This window comes from Jatropha curcas, chromosome 1 (assembly GCF_041381405.1).
Source record: "Jatropha curcas cultivar XTBG-Jc1 chromosome 1, XTBG_Jcur_1.0, whole genome shotgun sequence".
Classification (NCBI taxonomy): Eukaryota; Viridiplantae; Streptophyta; class Magnoliopsida; order Malpighiales; family Euphorbiaceae; genus Jatropha; species Jatropha curcas.
The window spans coordinates 3,856,148-3,878,509 of NC_143151.1; the positions used below are offsets into that span (position 1 = coordinate 3,856,148).

General features: G+C 35.0%; 3 protein-coding genes and 1 non-coding gene across 7 annotated transcripts; 1 reads left to right on the forward strand and 3 right to left on the reverse strand.

Annotated features, from left to right (window-relative positions):
• The first annotated feature begins 1,021 nt into the window (after positions 1 to 1,021).
• On the forward strand, positions 1,022 to 11,199 carry SIZ1 (DNA-binding protein with MIZ/SP-RING zinc finger, PHD-finger and SAP domain-containing protein). Of its 4 annotated transcripts, XM_089717410.1 has the most exons (18): positions 1,022 to 1,262; positions 1,393 to 1,543; positions 2,404 to 2,484; positions 2,793 to 2,835; positions 3,820 to 3,916; positions 4,053 to 4,215; positions 5,030 to 5,160; positions 6,443 to 6,511; positions 6,903 to 6,990; positions 7,071 to 7,146; positions 7,363 to 7,436; positions 7,645 to 7,752; positions 7,926 to 8,084; positions 8,700 to 8,804; positions 8,887 to 8,967; positions 9,047 to 10,262; positions 10,475 to 10,569; positions 10,677 to 11,199. In XM_089717410.1, the coding sequence occupies exons 2-18, from the start codon at positions 1,520 to 1,522 to the stop codon at positions 10,701 to 10,703; spliced, it is 2,637 nt and encodes an 878-aa protein (XP_089573536.1). In that variant the 5' UTR covers positions 1,022 to 1,262; positions 1,393 to 1,519; the 3' UTR covers positions 10,704 to 11,199. The 4 variants fall into 4 exon arrangements, with proteins under 4 accessions (XP_089573536.1, XP_089573530.1, XP_089573529.1 ...); XM_089717404.1 differs by having other exon boundaries at positions 1,023 to 1,266; positions 10,475 to 11,199; XM_089717403.1 differs by having other exon boundaries at positions 1,023 to 1,262; positions 10,475 to 11,199.
• Positions 11,200 to 12,282: 1,083 nt separating this feature from the next.
• Positions 12,283 to 15,245, reverse strand: GTF2H2 (general transcription factor II H2). Its single transcript, XM_012209468.4, has 4 exons — positions 14,793 to 15,245; positions 13,884 to 14,345; positions 13,147 to 13,519; positions 12,283 to 12,853 (listed from the first exon to the last, which is right to left on the reverse strand). The coding sequence occupies exons 1-4, from the start codon at positions 15,078 to 15,080 to the stop codon at positions 12,729 to 12,731; spliced, it is 1,248 nt and encodes a 415-aa protein (XP_012064858.1). The 5' UTR covers positions 15,081 to 15,245; the 3' UTR covers positions 12,283 to 12,728.
• Positions 15,246 to 17,374: 2,129 nt separating this feature from the next.
• TRNAK-CUU (transfer RNA lysine (anticodon CUU)) lies at positions 17,375 to 17,447 on the reverse strand. Its single transcript has one exon. It is a non-coding gene; the product is annotated as a tRNA-Lys (tRNA).
• A 393-nt stretch (positions 17,448 to 17,840) lies between these two features.
• Positions 17,841 to 22,205, reverse strand: LOC105628122 (cytochrome B561, amino-terminal protein). The gene is made up of 7 exons (XM_012209467.4): positions 21,823 to 22,205; positions 21,188 to 21,243; positions 20,173 to 21,083; positions 19,424 to 19,619; positions 19,140 to 19,325; positions 18,623 to 18,999; positions 17,841 to 18,385 (listed from the first exon to the last, which is right to left on the reverse strand). The coding sequence occupies exons 1-7, from the start codon at positions 22,023 to 22,025 to the stop codon at positions 18,245 to 18,247; spliced, it is 2,070 nt and encodes a 689-aa protein (XP_012064857.1). The 5' UTR covers positions 22,026 to 22,205; the 3' UTR covers positions 17,841 to 18,244.
• Positions 22,206 to 22,362: the final 157 nt, after the last annotated feature.

Genomic DNA, 22,362 nt, shown 5'->3' on the forward strand with positions numbered 1-22,362 from the left:
GAACATTTAAAAAATGAATAATAAGCAAATAAAATGGGACGGATGGAGTATTTAATTTTTTAAGCTAATTTGGCCCCTGAACTTGTTTTGATTTTTAAAAATTAATGAATTAATTCAATTTAATATAATTGATTTTTATTCTTTTTTTTGTTTTACACTCAAAAACACTATGTCAAACTTTTCGAATACTTGTGAATAACAGTTTAAAATCCATAAAACATAACAGATTTATAAAATATGCAGTATAACTTTCATTTGTTCAAAAGAAATGCATAGATTTCATTTGAATAGTCCAATAATAAAAGCCAACTTTAAAATATGTAAATTACATTTATAAACTCAAAATTATTGGTGAAATTAAAAAGAGATATAATATACTTCATGTATTTATTCATATTTAATTAATTTTTAATTAAATTATACAATCCGATAATTTTAATAAATATTTATACAAAGATTATCACATTGCTTGTAGTGAAAAATCATGAACTAAATTGACCTAAAATATTAAACATTAGCTTTTTAAATATTTTAAAAAAAGTTCATGAGTTAAACTGAGAAAAATATTAAATTTGATGATTTTTTATCATTTTAATTAAATAAGTTAAGCGGTTAAATTGGAAAAAAAAAAAAAGAAAGTGAAATCTGATTTTTTTTTTTGTGCCCCTAAGCAAGTAGATGACCCAAATTAACCTATATTTCTAATTTTATACAAATAAGCAATAAAGTTCGGCTGTGGACCCAACAATTATTTAGATAATCCTGATTTATTAACATAAATTCGTATTCATCATTTTGATACTGATTCAGGAAATGCAGAAATGAAATATGACGGGTTGATCAGAATGACCTTTTCCATTTCAGCGGCTTCATTATCCAATCAAGGATTCTGATCCATGTTAGGTGTCTGACGTGGCACAAAAAAGAGCCGCTCAAATGTTGCAGCAAGGGACAAAAGTAACCACACCCTATAGAAACTCCAAGGAACCAAATGAAGAATAACGTAAGGACGTGCATCACAAAGCACGCACGCAACCTCACCGAAACTAAACCCGGACGTGTTCCCGTTTCAAAAACCGGATTTCATTATCGCCGATAGGTCCGGGATCTTTTGTAATTGGAGTTCTTTCTCCTGGTCAAAATAGAAAAAAATACACGCTATTGCAGCGAAACCACCACACCCAACAAAGAGAAGAGAAGAGAAGTCGGAGTTTTGAACTCTGCAAACCCTAACCGGTTCTTCTCTTCTATCCTGCGATTAGGTTTGTAAGTGTTTGTATTGATGCTGATTTCTTTTTTCAGTGTTTGGTGGTTTAGAGTTTTCCTGTTTTGATTTTGATTTTCTTTTGGAAATTAGTTTGATTATTTTGTCTTTGGTAAATTTCTAAATAGATCGATCGCTCTTTCGAGACTGTGCATGGGCTGGTTGGGCTGGTTTGGTTGGCTAATTCATTAATCGATGGTTTAAAGTATTGATTTGGGTACTGAATTTGGGCTGCAAGTTTTTTTGAGGTCAAAGATGGATTTGGTAACTAGTTGCAAGGTATCTTACTTGTCTGGATAAATCTCTGTTCAATTCAATTTCTTAGCTCTTGCGCTTTTCATGTTTCCATCGTTTTCGAGGCAGTAAGCTAGTTGTTATAGCGAGAGGCAGTTTAATTAACTCAGGCAGGCAAAATAGTTTTATGTATGGTAAGTATGTGTTAATTATTTAGTTGCCAGAGCTTCAGTGGCATAATTCGCTGCAAGTTGTGTTTGGCATAGTAAATTATCTTGAGGTGGATGATTACTAGTTGCAAGGACTGAATTAGGGGAATCAGGAGAATTAGTATCTGTTGGTTTGTTGTAATTTGTGATTGAATTTGAGCTTAGTTACTAGACAGTTAATGCTTATTTCATTTTTAGAAATTTTGTTATTTATCCCTTCTAGTCTTTTAGCACATCTCTAGCTTCATTGAGGAGATGTTGAAAAATGGCATTCTTGAAGTTGCCATGCCTTCATATGTAGCCATATCTTTTGAATCATTAAATCATGTCAACTCCATGTTGGTGTAAAATGATTTTTGTCCATATCAGTTTGACAATGTTTTTAATCTCCCACTGCCAAACCTTCTCACCAACATACACAAGGGGAAACAAAAAAGCAAAGAAAAAAAAAAGACATAATAGTCGAATAATTTTGCATTGTTTGAAAGTATTTCATCAAGCCCCATTGCGCAAATCATTATATCTTACAAAATTGGTTGTTTTTGGAACTGGCATGTAGCATGACGTTTTGATGCCTTTCTTCTCATGTTGTTTAGTTCTTGTAGCCATCGTTTCCCATGATTGACTAGGCTCGTTGGATTTTTTTTTTCCTTTGCTCCTTTTTGCAAAGATGTGAAATTTTTACTTTTCTTGTAGGACAAATTGGCATATTTCCGGATAAAAGAACTCAAGGACGTCCTGACACAATTAGGCCTTTCAAAACAGGGGAAGAAGCAGGTATATGCCTGTAACATTCCTTATGCTGCTTTTTCTTTTTTTTTTTTCCTTCTCTTTTAAAAGGATGTTTAAGGACTGCCATATGACCCGACTTATTTAACCTTGGTGGTGATTCATGCCTATATAGTGGTTTGTAATTTATTTATTTCAATCATTTTTCTGTAAGCCTCTTAAAAAATGGGTTTGTTCTTTCTCAAGGTGTTTTTTTTGCATGATTCGTGAAAAGACTAAAATTCTTCATAATATAATTATTCCTATGTGACCCACGAACTGAAGAGGTGACCATTTCTGTGACTTTGTGTATGTAGGACCTTGTTGACCGAATATTAGCTGTTCTTGCAGATGAGCAAGGTAAATATTCCTTAGTGCCTCATTTTCTGTTTATGAAATAGAAGGAAGAGTTACTCTGGGTAAATCATTCATTCATTGCAAGAAAAATTGTTTATTAATTATTACATTATCAGTTACTTGTATATAGAAATCCACGAGCCTCTTCATTTTGCTCCCTTTTTTTTAAGTCTGTTTTTATATTATCTTTAATGTTGAGCGGGCTCTTTATTGGTGAATGTTTGTGCTCTGTATCTGTGATATTAAGGAAGTACCTAACAGAAGTAGTTTCACGTATCAAGTTCAATTGATTCCAAAGTTAATAGTTTTGTTTATGTATAATCGCATGATATTTACATATGAACATGTACTTATTGGCTTCTTCGGGCCATTGATAACTTGTAGCCGTCGCAATCCTTTGAATCGCTGTAGATGCTTATTTCACCATGAGGTTCTATTATTCAATCCTTGACAAAATATTATGTCACCAGTTGAAGAAACAATTAGAATTCTCATGATTTTTGTGCCATAGCTTCCTGATATTGCAAACTTTGATAAATTTTAATGAAATGTTTTGCAGTCTATATAAGTTTATTGAAGCCATTGTTATTGGAAGTAAATTTTGATGGAATTATACCATACTATTTCTAATTTTAATGCGGTTGAGAAACAGAAATTTATCTGATTAGTTGCCGACTTAGTTTAATTAAATATGCTTCTATAAATGGTGTATAGTAAATTTTTTAATTCTGTCTTGTTAATGAAGAATCTTGAGAGCCCAGGTCCCTATTTTTAAATCTCTGTGCTATTTATTTTAATGGTTTGGGTCAGTTTTTTTAATTATTTGGTAGTTCCATTTTCCTACATGAGGGATGGGGATCAGGGGTTTATGGTTTGTTATTTCTGGTTTTTGACCATTTATTTTATGCTATCATACATCGAAGAATAATCCTGTATGCCTTATTGTTCGACTTAATATTGAATATGATATTTACTATTTTTTTGTAGTTCCAAAGACATTGGCAAAGAAGAGTGCCGTTGGGAAGGAAGAGGTGGCAAAACTAGTTGATGACATTTACAGGTTCAACACTTACATGCTTGACTTGTAATTCCATTTTCGGAGACTCTTGCTTTAATTGTATTTTGCTTTTTGTGTATGAAATTACTAAAATCTTTGCATTATTTGTTTGCTACTGTTGCATTTGTTCCCTCCATTGACATGCACCTTTCTGTTGCTCTAGGAAAATGCAGGTTTCTGGGGCCACTGATTTAGCATCAAAGGGACAGGGAGTCTTGGATAGCAGTAAGACAGTGATTAAAGGGGAAATGGATGATACCTCTCACGTGGATACAAAAGTTCGCTGTCCTTGTGGAAGTTCACTGGAAACAGAATCAATGATCAAGGTTTATGCTACATGTCTTATCCTTTTTAAATTGAATTTCAATGTATTTAAGTTCCGGATGTACAAGAATATGATTAGTGGAAAAATGTTAACATTTGAAGTACTAAGAGTGCGTTTTGAGCTTGTTTTAGATTAAATTGATGCTCTTCCTTTATATTGTTCATTTCTTTTTTTATGAATTACAATTATCCTTTGCTTGGAACACTGTGTACTGTTATGCATCTAGTATGGGCATCTACTGCATTCAAATCTTTATACCCTAACACTGTACCCATTTAAACCCACTGATTTTTCTCCACTATGTTCTTTAGTAGCTACAAATCCAGAATCTAATATAGCTTGCAATTGTTCTTCATTGTTTGCTGAAGTTTCATGACTTTTCAACTGTGTTTGAAATTTTTAATGAGATGGTTTTACTTTATTTTGAGCTTTCGTGGTTCACCTAAAGCAGCATGGCCTTTCCAAGCTGAAGTGCAGTCAGGTTGTTTATGCATCCATGTCTTGAATTTTTGGCTCATTACACTTGGTCAATTAATATTGTTATAGATTTTGATGGCACTGAAATAGGATCTGGTGGCTTCTCATTAGAAAGCTGGGATTATGCACCTCTGTGTGTGCGGACCATCACAAGACATGCTACACTTTTGCATTATGTCTATCTACCATTCATGTTTTGAACTCATGTTAATGTGGAAGTTTGTTTTCAGCTTGAGTACATCAGCCACATTTTTCTATCTTTTCTCCATCACCCTCCCTTTAATTATGTCCATTAACAAATCGCTCATGCTGAATGGCCTTATCTTCTGAACTTGCAGTGTGAGGATCTCAAATGTGGTGTCTGGCAACATATTGGCTGTGTTATAATTCCTGAAAAACCCATGGAGGGCAGTCCACAAGTTCCTGACTTATTTTTTTGTGAGACCTGTCGACTCAGCCGTGCTGACCCGTATGTATCATTCACACTTTCCTCTGTTGTATTTATTTTTTAATGGATGGGACAGAAGGTTCTTCCTGCTTCTGTCACTCTGGGGCACTCAAAACAATCTTGGGAAGGGGCAGTTAACATTTTTCTGTACATTGCTTGATACAGATCCAGCTATATTATCTCTAGTTCTTGTTTTGGGCTAGCCTCTTTTGAAAATGAATGCTTTTCGTGATATTCCTATGTATAAATATAGACGCACAGGGATGAATGGGTTTTATGCTATATGATGCAGCTACACATGGTCAATTTATCTCTACTTTTATGTGCCTCTTGCGGTCTTTTACCACTTGATCATATATTTATTATGCTCTCTATATGACTATATCTATATGTGGATGTTCTGTACCTAGATTTAACTGCTAGAGATTACAACTACAATTGCATTGATTTTTGCTAGAGGTGTTTTATTTGATGAGCGGCACTTCCATGGTATTGTCCGACTTATATGAAGAGAAATAAAAATAATGATGTCAATATGGCACTTCAAAAGAAGAGGTGTATGTTTGTTATGGGTTGTCATTCTTGGATGATGGAAATGTTCACCCATTGAACTGGAAGGGTATGAATGTGTTGGGTAGGAAGAGATGCTCTAATCAAGTTATGAAAATTGAGGCCTAGTAAAATGCGCTAGTGCCTGTCGTGTCAACTATTGGTTGGGATAAATAAATTGTAGATGCGGGCATGGGGGATATTCATTGTGTGATGTTGATAGTAAGAGGAAGAATGAGAACCTTGATTTGCAAACACGCTTGGAAGGGACATTATGGACATTCTGTTATGGATGATAATTCCCCATTTTGTGCTGAAGGGTGCAATCTGTTATTTGTAGTCGGCTTAAAAATCTTCTAAAGAATGAGCTCATGGATTTCTGAACCAATAAGATAGTTTTGATTCTCTCTTATATATGTGGCATGAAATCTAAATTGTTAAAAGATCTAAAGCTCTTTGAGGTCTATTGTCAGCTTGTATTTCTGTCATACTTCTATTAATCTCTGATTGTTATCTGTTTGATGCTGTGGTGACTTGCTCATTTTGAACTTTCATTTGAATTTTATGATTGAGGCTGTAGTATGTGCATCTCATGGGATCTGTTTTTGCTCCCTCTTTCTCATTTTCTTATGTGTTTCATATGCACTCAGTGTGCGGGGAATGGAGCCTCCTTTCTTGGAACTGGTTTATATGTGATATGCTGAGCTTTATTGTCAATCAAACAAAAAGTTCTAATGTGTTTCTTAATATACAGTTTTTGGGTAACTGTTGCACATCCTCTGTATCCTGTGAAGTTGGCTACTACAAATATTCCAGCTGATGGGTGAGTGTATCTTCTGCGTTTTTCTTTTGATATCTCATAAATTGGGAAACCTATCTGCTTTTCCACCCATTTTATTAGAATCCATGTTCAAATTTGTTAACTGGAATGGTGGTACTCACAACATCATTTGCTTACTTGGTCTGGAAATTTTCTTTGGCCCATGCATGTGTGTATTCACTGATTCATGTTTGACATTACATGTGCCATGATATTGGCAGCAATTTAGAGTTAGAATTTGTGCTTTCTTTTCTTTTCTTTTCTTTTTTTATTAATTTTTTTTGACTTCTAATTTTGAAGGTAAACAAGTTGTCATATATGCATGTTATGTTTGGAGCATATTAGCGTTATTGCACGTGTTTAATTTGATATTTCTGTATCCTGAATTTTCCAGTCCAAGCCCAGTGCAGAGTGTGGAGAAGACATTTAATCTTACAAGGGTAGAGAAGGACTTGTTAGCTAAAACAGAATATGATGTTCAGGTTAGTTAGTGTACAAGCTCTAGAGATTTGTTCAATTAAAAATATACTAATGGTTGGTTTGTGGTACTGTTCCCTTTCAGGCTTGGTGTATGCTTTTGAATGACAAGGTTCCTTTTAGGATGCAGTGGCCTCAATATGCTGATCTACAAGTCAATGGTACTGTGGTTGGGCTCTAGCTTCTATCCATGATCGATGTTGGTTTTTACGTTTTAGCAGCCGAGAAGTGTTCTGTTTTTCTCTTAAAGCAAAATTGTCAGAATAGCCATGTTATAGTTTGGCTGCAGCTATATCTTTATTTTATGTGTTAAGAAATTATCACTTCTTTTGAGTATTATTTATCTCTCTATTGATTGAATTATGCATGACCTGCAGGTGTACCTGTCCGTGCTATTAATAGACCTGGTTCACAATTATTGGGGGCTAATGGTCGTGATGATGGTCCAATTGTGAGTTTTGTCCCTCTACATGCATGTCTTTTGCCTGCAGTTAATGCTATCTTGTTTTCCTGTAATTTATGAGTTTGTCCACGTGCCTTGATCATTCCATGACCAGTGTATTTGGGATATGGGCACATGTATTAGTTTGGAACTTACGTTTTTGGATCATAAGCTTTCTTGTGATTTGACTTGGTTTATCTACTGTTTTTGCTATTAGATTACACCATGTACAAAAGATGGGATCAATAAAATATCATTAACAGGATGTGATGCGCGTATTTTCTGTTTAGGAGTTAGAATTGTGAAGCGTAGAACTGTTCAACAGGTAATTATATGTCTTCCCCTCCTGTTTCTCCCCACTCCCTTCTGTAGTTGCATTTAATTGAAATATATTCTGTTTGATAGAATTAACTATGGAGTAAAAGAAATGCTCTTTTTGGTTTTCCTAGAATCCCATTTACCCTTAGAGCTTGTTTTACACCTTGTACTATCGTGTAGATACTCAACATGATCCCCAAGGAGTCTGAAGGTGAACATTTTCAAGATGCATTAGCTCGAGTTTGTCGTTGTGTTGGTGGTGGAGCAGCAGACAATGCCGACAGCGACAGTGACCTGGAAGTCGTTGCAGATTCTTTTGCTGTTAATCTCCGCTGTCCTGTAAGTTGTATCATTTATTTTTAATCAGAAATGTGTGATTGCATATTTCTGGCTTTGCATTATGTTCAATGCAGAGGAGATGTCATACAAGAATGTGAAAGTTTGCAACTCTATGTTTTTGTTCATGTACTGAATTATAAGAATGGCTGTGATGATAATCAATGGACGGTAATAGTAGCATTCATCATCATGGACGTTGCGTATATTTTGTTGAATCCTTTAAATGAATATGGAGGCTTTTCAATGATTTGAACTTCTGGCTTGTCACAGTTGTGCTGCAATTGAGTAGGAAATGTAATATTTAACCAGTGATACTACTTTATATGAAGGTGTCACGTAACCTTTACTGATGTTCATATGGTGGCAATAATTGAATATTTTCATGTTTTCTTATGAAATAATATTCATATTCTGTTAAACAGAAAACTTATTTCTTTATAACTCGTTGTGTGTCTGTTATAAGGAATTTGTTTGCAGCCTACTATTATTTTTTATGTGAACTATGAGTAGCTGGAACTGGTTCAGGATTATTTTCAACAGTGATTTCTCATAGCTAATATTGGAACACAAGTGATTGTTTAAGATATTGATTTCCACTAAAAAACCCATGTGCAGATGAGTGGATCGAGAATGAAAGTTGCTGGAAGATTCAAACCTTGTGCTCACATGGGCTGTTTTGATCTTGAAGTTTTTGTGGAAATAAACCAGCGGTCTAGGAAGGCGAGCACTAATCTTTATCTTATTCTATGAGGGTTCTCTTATAGCTTTTTTGTGTCTCTAACTTAGCTTGGACTGTCTGCAGTGGCAATGCCCCATTTGTCTCAAGAACTACTCATTGGAGAATTTAATAATTGACCCATATTTCAATCGTGTCACTTCTAAGGTACTATTTCTTTGTTTTTGCAATCTGTGTTAATTGGTGTATGTATATTAAAGTATTGTTTACGTTGGTGGTGGTACAGATGTGGCATTGTGGTGAGGATATAACAGAGGTTGAGGTGAAGCCTGATGGTTCTTGGCGTGTGAAAACTAAAACTGAATCTGAACGTAGGGATGTTGGTGAACTTGCACAGTGGCATTCCCCTGATGGTTCTCTATGTGTAGCTAATGGTGGAGATATCAAATCAAAATTGGAAATGGAGAGGCAGATCAAGCAGGAAGGTACGTCAGAAGGGTATAATGGTACAGGTTTGAAACTTGGAATCAGGAAGAACCGCAATGGCTTTTGGGAAGTCAGCAAACCTGAGGATGTTAACACCTCCTCTTCTGGGAATAGATTGCTGGAGAAGTTTGAAAATCATGAACAGAAAGTTATCCCAACGAGCAGTAGTGCTACTGGCAGTGGTCGAGATGGTGAAGATCCAAGTGTGAATCAGGATGGTGGTGGCAATTTTGATTTCCCGAACAATGGAATAGAACTCGATTCTTTACCTATGAATATAGATTCAACATATGGTTTTGTGGACCGAAGCTTTTCTGCACCAGTAGGAGATGCAGAAGTTATTGTTCTTAGTGATTCAGATGATGAAAATGATATATTGATACCATCTGGAGCTGTTTACAAGAATAATCAAACTGATGATAATGGGGCTGATTTTTCATTGCCCCCTCCTGGAATTGCGAATCCTTATCCTGAAGATCCTACTGGTGGGAATGGTCTGGGCTTTCTAACTCATAATGATGATGATTTTGGGATGTCCCCATGGCCATTACCTCCCGGGGGTCAAGCTGCCCCTGGTTTTCAGTTGTTTAACTCAGATGTTTCAGATACCTTAGTTGATTTGCAGCATGGTCCTATTAACTGTCCCATGATGAATGGTTATACATATGCTCCGGAGAGTGTCATGGGATCTGCTAGTTTAGTCCCAGATTCTTCCATTGGTAGATCCGACACTGATATAAATGATGGTTTGGTTGATAACCCCTTAGCATTTGGGAATGATGATCCCTCTCTTCAAATCTTTCTTCCAACTAGGCCTTCAGATGTGTCAGGGCAGCCTGATTTAAGGGATCAAGCTGATGTGTCAAACGGTGTCCGTACGGAGGATTGGATCTCTCTTAGGCTTGGTGATGGTGGTGCCACTGGCAATCATGGTGATTCCATTCCTGCAAATGGGATTAATTCGAGACAGCAGATGCCATCAAGAGAAGGTGCCATGGACTCTTTGGCTGACACTGGTTTGTTCCCTTTTTTGTAATGCTTTTGTACTAAATTGATGTTTTAGACGCCGTATTGCTCCTATTGGTTGAGGAATTTCTTTCAGAAACAGAATTATAAATAATTTTATAGGAAATAGTGCCTTTCTTCGTGTCATTATGCTATTTATCCTCTTGTTAGTTTTTCATTTCCCAATTACAATTTTCCACTCTGATTATTCCTGCCTCTGCAGCTTCTTTGCTTCTTGGTATGAATGATGGCAGATCTGAGAAAGCAAGTCGGCAAAGATCTGACAGCGCTTTCACATTTCCTCGCCAAAAACGTTCTGTAAGACCGCGGTTGGTTTTTTCAATTGACTCGGATTCAGAGTAGACAAATGGAGCCTTTTTTTGCTGAGATTATTGTTGTTTTCTTTTGAATGGTTTCGGGGACAGAAACATTTTCATGGGAGGATTTGCTGATTGAAAAAAAATTCTGGTATTTGGTCCCCAATGACACGGAAGTTTCAGATAGTGGCATGAGGCGCAGTGGGGAGAAATTGTTATCAGGAAAACTGCCCTCTGAAATTTTGTTGGCAGTTGAAGATTATTTTCCTCAATTGGTGAGCTGTAGGCCTCGAATATGATACAATATATAATATAATATATAGCCCCCAATTTTGTGCAGCATAACCTTGGTTTCTGATGGTGGTTCTATTACAAGCACTTCTCTCTTATCTCGACAAGGATCTTTGTTCATTGCTGGTAAACTGTACAGTAGTTAGTCATTTAAGCCTGAAAAAATTGGATTTATCCATTGGATTTGGTTCATACCTTTGGATGTAGTGGGGGATCCCCCAGTTAGTAACACAAAACATCCATCTTTTTTTTTTTTGTCTCTGTTTAATGACGAGCTATAGCGCTTGTAAATGTCCTTTAGATTCAGTTATTTATAGAAAGAATAAGATACTTTATTGAAGAGTAACTTCTCAGAGCTACCGGGGTTATTTTTTGCCCTGGTGTTTTCTTTCATCTGGGGTTTAAATCTTGAATATATATTAGGCATTCGTTTAAGAAATCATTGGCGCATGTGGCTGGGCGCTGGGTATTAGATGTTCTTGATTGCAACGATGACAAACTCCATATGTGATGGGCTTTGAGATGTGCATCTGTTGCTTCTTGATGGTGGATGATCTCCTCGTTCATTCCCTTTCCATTATCTGATTCTCCCCCCCTTCCTTTTATTCTGTGGGTAGCAAGATCAATGTAACAAAGCATTTGTTCGACAGTATGATGCATTAAGCATTTGACAAATTTTAGTGTTTTTTGACATTAAATCTTATTCCGGCGAATTATTCTAGTTTCGTATGTGGTAATTATGGAATCATTTTAATTTTTATTCAAATTGCAGTTTATTTTACAAGTTATTATTTAGAAAATAAAAATAAATAAATTGGGAAAGGGAATCTGGAAAGGATATCTGTATTTTATCATGTTACTTTCTCTACGTTGCGTTGCACCTAAATATGCTGATGTCAATGTGAAACGTATTCGAATTAAACATCATATGAAGATGAAGTAACCATAAATTAAATTCGTCCTCTGGTGCCCGACATCTCAGTTGTCTCTTAACAGCTGCCTGTGTTTTACAGGTGTTGCAAGTAAATTAATATTGCTGGTGGTCTTTCAATGTCTATGAAGGATCATTTGATAAGAGCAGCCATATTCAGTTTATCAGTAAATTGTTTCAATCAGTTTGATTCGGTTACTGCCTTCTAAGGAGAACGAAAATTTGAAAACTGAACCACTCATTTCACCGAAGACTTACGATGCATTAAAAAACCTCACTTGCATTAATGCAAGAACGCATTATGATTTTCACCGACCCAATTCTTTTCAAGGTCCCGCAAGTATTAATTTTGATAACCTTGGAGAGACCACTGGTTTTTAAGATTACATCATGGACTTTATCACTTACGGGACTCTTTTAAGTCCAAAATTCTCAGAACTGAATTCTCACGGATTGCATATCATTCATTTCACAGAAACAGGAAAGGATATATGCAGCCTAATGCTCTTTCCACTGTTCATTCTTACTGTAAAAGAACTATAAAATTGAAAAAGTGAAAGCTAAATATGCATCAGTACAACAAATAAATAACTTACATTTGAAACTAGAACCCAATGTTCTTGTATTTACCTAAGACTAACAACTTGGGGTGGGAAAAAGCGAGAGAACCTTGAAAAATAGCAATAAAATTTAATTTCCTCGATGGTGTGGTAATGTAGCCAGAACAACTACCTTGAAGCCAAATTGCCATAATAAATAATAGCCGAATTTATCCGGTTACCTTACAGTACAGCTCATCGAACGCATCACTGCCTGAACTAGCTCAATCTCGTGCTTGTGCTTGAAGGTACTGCTGAGAGGATACCACTGCCGCATGGCAGAACGAAAACGCAATGACTTGCTGCATTTATTTGCCATTCTTCATTAATGAAAGCAGATTATGAATGCCGGAAACTCTCACAGCCTGGGCAGTTATGCAAGCTCTCATGAATATAAATATCACAGTCAAGGCAGAAGTACTGCTTGCATTTTGGGCAAGCAACACAAGGGCCAGGTTTGTTGCCTATGACAAAACCAACAAGAAGTCAGCTGAAAAGAAAAAGGACCTGGACTGAGAGAGAGACATATTTACAAATGATACAAGGGACATCAAATTATCTCGTTTACTTAAATCTGTACCAATAATTTAACCATGATTGTCAAATACAAATGCGTGCTATTGCAATTTCCATAACAATTCTTCTTAGGCTTTTACTTATGCAGAAATAGCAACATGAAACACAATTTATCACACAATTTATCTGCATAATGAATTCACATGATATGCACATGCATGCACACAAGTATCTTACATACCAGGATTGACGAGGTTCTGTTGGCAGCCAAAACAAGTTTTAGGTAGCTTGTTATGTAGTTCATTTTGGCGCAGAGACACCTCATCAAATGGTGTAATAGGGAAGAGGTGATGATACGACCTTGCCAAATGCGGTGAAGAAACAAGTGTTAATCCACAAATACGGCATTCAGTAGGAAGCTCACATACACGTGCCTTGCATCTTGGGCAAATGTAACCCTCACCAACTTTAGCTTCTTTATGACAAGAACAAATTGAGACAGAACCCTCTGCTGCCCTTTGTGGGAAACCCATCTTGATCAAGTTAGCAATTGCAAATTCTGCTATTGCTGGAGGTGGTGGTGCATGCTCCAGTATTAACTCTTTAAAATGGCCCTAAATGAGAGAAATACATAAATGATGATACCCCTTTACATTCAGATAAGTGAAAAGCTGAACTGATTATTAAGGCAAAATATAATGGAGGGAAGTGTGTAGAAGTAAACCAACCAAAAAGTTGATACATTCAAGATAAATTTAGATGGCTTTATGTTTCATTATAATTTCAGTTTCCTTTAACTTTTTGCAACTCGAGGTCATTTTGAACTTTTAAACAGCTAGTTTGTTATGTCTTCCATTTAATTTTCTTCTAAATCATTCAGTTCTGGGAACTATGAGATAATGACTTCTACCTCAAATTTCAAAGAAATTGTAGCAGTTCTCTCAAATCCATATGATCTAGAGATCCATGAAAACTCACCTCATCCATAGCAACAGAGTATAATCCACCAGTTTCTCGACAAAGATGTTTGCATATAAACATCTCTGCAGAAAGCCCAATAACTGAGCACCTAATTTTAGATTTCTTACATTTCTGGATAGTGTCCATTATATCTCCAGGATCACAGGTACTCAGAGCTGAATACAAGATGAGAACTTCGCGATGACCGTATGATGGAATTTGATCTAGATATACACGGACAAAATCTAGAGCATTTTGTAGTGAGGAATCACCTGAACATTCCAACTTGCCCATCAAAGCCTTAATGTGAGACTCGGGACTTCCACCAAGCTCTGTTAAAGAATGTGCAACCCCATCTTTAATAGTCACCAAACCAATCTGACTAAGTGGATTCTGATAAAAAAACTCCCTAACAAAGGCTTCAACATGTTTTGCAATCACAACCATTCTACTTGGTTTAAAATCCATCTCTCCTGCTGCCTACATACATTGAAGCAAACAAATACGAAGATAAATCTCCAAATTTATTGATTTAAATACTAAGTGAAATTTTGAATCTTTAGTAATAATAATCACATGATACAAGATCACAAGGTGTTGGTCAAAAGAGTATTAATAAAATATAAAGAAAAAAAGAACTATGAATCAAATTTTTACTGACAATAATTACAGGAAGTTTGTTTTATCAAATGCCTCTCAAATTCAAAAGGTATTAGTAAAAGATAAAAGAAAAATTCATCCATGATGCACGCATACATAATTGCAGATTCAATGGATGCAAAAGCGCACACCTGTGAATTTATTAATTTCAATACCAATTGAAGCTATAACCATAAAGTTCGAACATTTACTGATAATAGTTGCTTGAAAAATCCCAACAAATGGCTATCAAATTAAAAAGGGCATTCATAAAAGATAGAATCATACTCTAGAGAGATCGACAACAATGTAGAGAAAGCGAATGAGACCCTTTTGGATACGAGCTGTGGTTGCAGTGGCGGACAGAGCACGAAGGCGGCGGCGATACTGAGCATGGTAGATGGCCTTATTGTCTATAGGACGAAGAAGACCAGACTCATCTTCTTGTAAAGCTTCCCACGACCGCTCATCAGTGTAAGTTCTCTCCCACGCATCAAGATCACCATCTACATCATCTTCATCGTCATCCTCTTCACCAGTTTCTCCATTTAATCGTTTCTTTTCACTGTTGCTCATGCTTGGTGTGCTTTTTTTCAATGTCAATTGAACATCAATGTTAGTTTGTCTTAACTGTTCTTTTCTGTCGTTGGAACCCTAGATATTTACTGATGAAATTTTGGAGTGATGGACGTGATGTGATGGAAAGAAAGCAGGAAGGAAGACTGATTTTTAGATTCTATCAATATATTTGAAAAAAAAAAAGTTACATAATTTAACTGGGCTGGTAGGTCAGATGTCCGATATATCCTGAACACGTGGCAAGAACTCTCCGAATTACATGCGAGGGAGAGACGAAGAAATTTAATTATAATTGATTAAGCCGTCTCTGTTTATGAAGTTCGGATTACACTGGTTTAAAAAAAAAAGTTACATAATATAATTAATTTAATTGACACCTAAAATGAAGTAATTAATTTTTTTTATCTTTTAAATACTTATTTTTTATTTTTAAAAATTTTTCTCTCCCACAGGTAAATAGAGGTACTCTTTTATTGTAGCCGGAAACTTATTTTTTAAGGAAAAATTACAGTACAATTTCTATAGTTTATAAAATACAATTAGTTCGTTCATGTCTTTTAAGAAATAGATTAAAATATTCTTGTAATTTACTTCCATCAGACTATAAAGCCCTTTCATTCAATTTTTATATCTTTTCCGTTAAGTACTTTATGAACTGATAAAAATATTATCTTTAGTTTTTAAAATATAGGGATTGACTAATTATAATTTTTAAACTATAGGAAATGCACTGTAATTTTTGGTACAATATTTTAGTATCTCTTTTAATCTACTGTAATTTTCCTTTTATCAATTTACAGCTTTGCAAATTTGAGGAATAATGTTTTTCTTAAATATGGGAGAAATTATATATATATACATTCGCGAACGAGAAATATTGGGTTTTTAAAATGACCCTATAAGTTTATGGATTTGATAAAAATATCATTGAAGATTTTAATTTTATTGGTTTAAAAATAAAGATAGTTTAATTTTGATTGATTAATGTTAATTTCCTATAACAATGTAAATGAAGTTTAATCTAATTCTATGTAAGAAATTTGTTGAATTATAAACATCTACAAAGATAAAATAATCTATTTTTCATAATACAAAGATAAAATAATTAATTTTTCTATGAAATAGGATGAATTTGTAAATTTTTCTTTTTAAAACTAATATTTGACTAAATACAATCAAGACTATATTGTCGAAATAATATTTGAAAATATTAACACTACCCTTATTTTTAATAAACTCCCATGCTTATTATTTAACTAATATCATTTTTAGTAATTTTGATAGATTAAATTATTTTTAAGTAATTATTAAAAGTAAAATTTAAGTAATTTTACTAAACACTCAACTATTTATTTTTCATATATATTTTTCTTTTGCCAATTTAATGCGGGATTTTTGCACTTAAACTATTTATATATCTATTATATTTATTGGATTATTTTAGCGAGAAATCAATGAAAAAAGAATCATTGAGATTTAAGTGATTAGGTGAAATAAAAGATAATTTAGTTAAATTAAAAAGTATTTTTTATTATAATTTAAGTGATTCAAATATTTTCTTAATTACTGCAGATAAAAGTTGAGACAGAGAGTATAACAAATATAATAGTAAGAATTATATGTACAATGTAAAATTAAAAAAAAAAAGAGAAATTTTTAATTTTAATTAGTCTACTTAGATTTGGTTTAACACTTCATTCTAAAATCCAAAAAATGATTTTATAATCCATACGATGCAAGAAGTTTTATTTTGTTGTCAATTTTGACAAACAAGACAAGTTACAGAAAGAACAAAATTGAGATTTATTTAGGAACAACATGGCGATAGAATTAGTCTACAAAAGCTCTTTATTCTTTAGAAAAAAGAATATAAATATGCAATAAATAGGTTTTAAAAAGAAAATATAGAAAATCAGTAAAACAGAAAACAATTTCATGTTAGTATTATTATTATTATGCAGGGACTGAGAAACCTAGTTTGAGACTCTCCCTTTTCATCTTCTTATTTCAAATAGGCTTCTTTTTTTTTTTTTTTTTCTTTGTTTCCTGTGCATATTTTAGGATATACTCTTCTAAAAAAAAAAAAAAAAAGTTACATACTAACATGTTACTATTCTCTTCAAAAAAAAAAAAAATTTTACTATTTAAGATTTCATGGCTGTTTTTATGTTTTCATTTATAATCTGCGAAGTACATTAAACACTCATTGTTATAATAAATGCAATCAATTGAAAGCTAATGTATAAAGGTATCAAAAAAAAAAAAAACGTAATAAAACAAAAATTATTTTACGCCCACCGTGGGGCTCGAACCCACGACCACAAGGTTAAGAGCCTTGCGCTCTACCGACTGAGCTAGACGGGCTGTTTGAATAATTTTGCATAATAATATATTTGATTAAGATAAAATATCAAAACTTAGGAAAGTAAGAAATATTCTCGTTTTCATGAAAGAAGTGGGATAAAATGAGAATGAGACATTATTTTGTGGAGTTACTTGCAAAAGCAGCCATTTTCAATTGTTCAATGTTATAAAACAAGATAGTAATCATGCCGAAACCATGTAATTTCAAATAACAATTGGCCTCCAATTTTATTCACCTGTCCGAATTGTAATTATGCAGCTAAGGTTTAGCAGCAACGCTATTTATCATCAAAATCCCTTTCATGCAAAAGATGCCAATAATTCAACTCAAGAGTATCAATTGTTCTCTTGAACATAGTCATAGACCACATTCCTTTCAAGACATTTCCAAAGTCTACTAAACACATAATGGATAAATTAATCAAAACAAAATATTAGCTTGTTAATCTACAAAATTGCTATCCAGTACTAATTCTTTCCACCTCAGAAACATTAAGGTTAAAAAGAGAAAATTGAAAAACAAAAATAAAACAACTGCAAAGAAGAAAAATACAAACAGAAGTCCCTAATTTCTCTGCCAACTCTTCTGTTCATCTCAGGAGAAAACTTAAGACAAACATCATTGGTGAAAGCTCCCGCTGACTGAGGTTGATATAAGCGGACTGTCAGAAAGTTCATTGCCCACATTTTATACAGCCTTTTAAATTAAGCAAGATCTCAATTGGTCTAGCAAGTTATGCAGTTAACATATTTAGATGAGATGTAGACATATCCTTTGTTGCTTATGCCTAATCAAGTCAGTCATCAGTTTCGGACTCGAGAACTGGGAGGATGCTTAAGGCTGATGAACCAAGATGCATTCCCCGAACTATGCCTCCATATCCTTCATTGATCCTGTGGCATAAAAGCAAGATGGAATCCCACAATGACGTCCTTCCCTGGAAACAAAAAACAAAAACCTCTATCATATACAATACCATATATAACTGTTCCTGACTTCCAGTCGACTAATAATGTCATAAATTGTTTATTGTCATTAAATTTCAATCGCTTTATTAAATTCTCCCTTATTGAACCCTCTGTTCTGTTGGGTAATTAACAATTTCTTTATGTTGTTTTAGCCCTCTGCATGCTTCCCATCCATCATTTTCATGTTTATACAACCCATTACCTACCTGAAGGGAGAACTGCAGTTTCTTATCCCAGTACAAGGCAATAACTGGAGGGCTTTGCTTTCCAACAACCAGTATACAAGCCCCTGGGTGAAGAGTCGAAGGAACACCGGAAATGACAGAGATGTACTTCTCTGGAAACCTTTCTTTTGGATGCAGAACCCCCAAGAATAAGGGGTTCTTGCTAGAATGAGCTCCAGCATAAGATGTCGGATCAACATGAAACATCCATTTTGGATGCTCCAAAAATGCACAAAACAAATATAAGAGCAAGTGGGAATCCGTAGGAAGCTCAAGAGTCCACTTCTTCTTGTTTTTGTCATAAACCTCTCCACTTCCCAGATACTCGTAATTTTTCAAGCAAGTTCCTTCAGCAAGCTCTGTCAAAATTCCAAAAGCAGGAAACTGAGTTGCGTATGCATGGAATAAATGACTGTAATTAGACATGGAGATTTTCAAAAGATAAATGGAGATGAAAATTATACTATAAGCATAAGCGAAAATATATTATTCTGAGTACCTCGAATTCTTTGTACCATGTAATCTTCTGGAACATTGCTATGTGGTAGCAAACCTTTGGCCCATTCTCCTTTCATCAATGTATGAAGCCTTTGGTGTTCAGTGATAGCATCCACACACTCCTGCATGATAGGGATCATTGGATTTTGCTGTGGGGACTGTTGCAGACTTGCCAGAGGCAACTTGGCTACATGTGATAAGGTCAGTCATCCCAAGTCATTATGAATGATCCACATAATAAACCCAACCAAAGAGAAATGAAAAGGTAACAATGGAGCAACTTACACATAGAAGAATCAAGAGCCTGCATAAGAGTAGCACGTAATTGATGGAGAAGTCCATCTTCATCAAGTGTGAATGCCGGTTGCCATTCCTTCATATCAATTGAAGACACAGTAGCAGGAGTTCCGCTAGTTGATGAATCACTTCCCACTTGACTGATTGTGACTGAAATACCAAGTTTGGCAGCTGCTTGCATTACCTGCATATGAAAACAACCGAGAAAAATCAAGTAGAAACGGATACCAATATAGTAGATTTCAGCTTTTGCCATATTTACTGGTGAGGCGGTGACACAACAAGAAAAAGGGCTACAGGACAAACATCCAAGTATAACAAACTTTTCTTAGATTTCTGAATTAACTAATTGCAAAAAGATGCCAACTTCTGAATGCTATGCATAGTGACTAAGCAACACTCCAAGTTTTTGTAAAGTATGCAGGTCACCAGACCAATACAAGTTTTCAAAAATGAGTATAAACAGATATTTATCAAATGTTTAAGCTTCTATCTCAAAGTAGCATGTGGCATGCAACTAGAAATTTAATGCTCCTGATATACCAATGATGTTTTCCTGGAAGTCTTGGATGCAAAACTATTGCTGAACAATGATATAATCCCAAATTCCCCTTGGATACATAACATAGCCAGATATGTACTAATAATACTAACAAAATGTGGAGAGAAAATATTGGATTTTTATGATAGTGACAATAATCACAAGATAGAGATTGATAACAGCAATGATGACAGACCTGAATGTGGCTGGTTTCAATCTTGTTAAGCAGAGGATTGAGTAGAACTGATGAAAACCATTGCCTGAGACGGTCACGCCATTGCTCAATTTGAGGATAGATTCCCAACTGCTTGAAAGCCTCAATAGACTCTTCCATTGACATAGGTGGAGGAAGTTCACCCTCTCCTTTCTTAGGCGGAGTAGTAAATTTCTGGGAACCAGGAGACATCCTAACAGGCCTCAAGGGAGTGCTCCTTGCAGTTCCAGAAGTGTTAGCTGGACTAGCTACAGTATTAGGACTAGCTACGCCAAAGCCCCTAACAGTGGGAGGTGGAGTAGCATTTTTCCCAGCTGACTCGGTAATTCTCTCATCTACTTCTGCCAAGAACCGCTCAAGCTGTTCTTCTGTGGTTATCTCTTTAGTAGCAGAGGCTCGCTTACTTGACCAAGGAGTTGAGACCGCTGAATCCATCCCTGGAGAAGATAGAGTAGAAGGTAATGGTGAACTAGCACCAGGAACAAGGTATAGAGAGGAAGGAGAACTCTTAGATTTGGATGGGGTGCTAAAAGAAGTCATTTTGTTTCCACTGCCAGCTTTTGATTTATCAGAGCCAATTTGGGACTTGCGATTGGAACTGGTAATTGGCTGATGAATTGGAACAAGGATATCCGAAGCAGACAATATAGGTTTGGACTTGGGAGGTTTCCTCAAAGATTCTGTTGCAACTGATTCAACTGTTGGCTTTATTCCCAAAAGCCCCAGCTGACGGCTTGTTAGAAGTGACTGATCCTTGGTTTCTTTAGAGGGAAATTTTACTGGACCACCAGCTAATCTTTTTCCTCTATGCCAAGAGATGGCTTTGAAAAGTGCAAATAAAGATCCGATAAAAACCAAACCCAGCAAAGCTTGTACTGCTTTGGAGAATATATCTGCCACACACACCACAAAAAAAAGTTAACTATCAAATATAGTAGTAGTACCAAAATAGTTATTCAAATAACTAAGAAACATTCTATTGATTTAGTGAACTTACAAGCTACTTCTTGAGGCAAATTTGTGAATCTCATCATTTCAGTTAGTCCATTTTCCCTTCAAAATTTTGAACAAAATGATAATGTCAGTCACATCAAGTTGAATTGCATATACCAACAAAGATTCCCAGGTTTCTCAAAAGTAGAAAAAAAAAAAAAAAAAAAAAACAAGCAAGTAGAAAGAAGATTCAGGGAAAAATGAAATGTAAAAAAAATATCAATAGCAGTATTTACCTAGCTCCTAGAACAATTGATGCATAATGAAGCTACAAACAAACTATTTCTTAATTTTTTCTTCCTACTAGAAAATCAAATCCTTATATTGGAAGATAAAACCTTGCATATACTTGAAACTATTCAAAATAAGCACTGATTTTTTTTTTTTTTATATTGAGTTCTTCCTGAAGTCCTAACTCTAGTTCCTCCACTGGGACAAAACAATTTGAACAAAAAACACATATGCAACTAAATAAAACCAATTAAAAAAAAAAAAAGTGAAAACCCCTTAAAACCCTAATTACCAAACAATCACTAATAAAACTCTACAAGAGAACCCTATATTGTCAAGTCAAGCTACAGAGCTACAGGTACACACAAACATATACATGAAAGAAGATATCATATGTGAAGACTATACCTGGAGATGGTGGAGATAAGAGCCAGCGCAGAGGCAGAGGAGAGGGAGAATATGAAGAAAAAAGCGGATTTGGAGGGATGGAGGCTGTTGGCGGTTAAGGCAGCGGATAAAGCTGGGTTTTGATACACTGCGAACTTTGATGGTTTGGTCACTGGAGGCGAACCCTTCTCTCGAGCACCGCCTCCACCGCTACCACTTTCCATATTAGGTAATAATTGGCCGTGGAAGCTGGGATTTGGAGGTACGAAACAAAAACGTCGTGGTTATTTCATTGGCGGAGAGATGAAAAAGGACACTTTTATTTCTCTGCCTGCCTCGATGTTTTGGAGCTCAAAAGTAAGAAGTTCAAACTTCAAACCTACAGCTGCTTTCAACTTCTGATCACTGGAAAAGTACCGTTCGGTAAATTACCTAATGGAAAATTTCATTAAAAGACTCTAAATTCTGAAATTTTGTTATTTACTCACCGATCTCAACCCATTAGTTGTCACTTATTTTTATATTTAAAATTTAAATTAATTATAAATTTAGTATCTAAAT

Coding starts and splice junctions, on each gene's coding strand:
- SIZ1 (XM_089717404.1), top strand. CDS start 1,520: ATGGATTTGGTAACTAGTTGCAAG. Junction 6,991..7,070: donor AAACAGAATATGATGTTCAG/GTTAGTTAGTGT, acceptor GTTCCCTTTCAG/GCTTGGTGTATGCTTTTGAA. Junction 7,753..7,925: donor AGCGTAGAACTGTTCAACAG/GTAATTATATGT, acceptor ACTATCGTGTAG/ATACTCAACATGATCCCCAA.
- GTF2H2 (XM_012209468.4), bottom strand. CDS start 15,080: ATGAGCAACAGTGAAAAGAAACGATTAAATGGAGAAACTGGTGAAGAG. Junction 14,346..14,792: donor TTGTTGTCGATCTCTCTAGA/GTATGATTCTAT, acceptor CAATGTATGTAG/GCAGCAGGAGAGATGGATTT. Junction 12,854..13,146: donor ACAGAACCTCGTCAATCCTG/GTATGTAAGATA, acceptor GTTTTGTCATAG/GCAACAAACCTGGCCCTTGT.
- LOC105628122 (XM_012209467.4), bottom strand. CDS start 22,025: ATGGAAAGTGGTAGCGGTGGAGGCGGTGCTCGAGAGAAGGGTTCGCCT. Junction 21,084..21,187: donor TTTGCCTCAAGAAGTAGCTT/GTAAGTTCACTA, acceptor TGTGTGTGGCAG/ATATATTCTCCAAAGCAGTA. Junction 19,620..20,172: donor TTGAAACCAGCCACATTCAG/GTCTGTCATCAT, acceptor TTTCATATGCAG/GTAATGCAAGCAGCTGCCAA.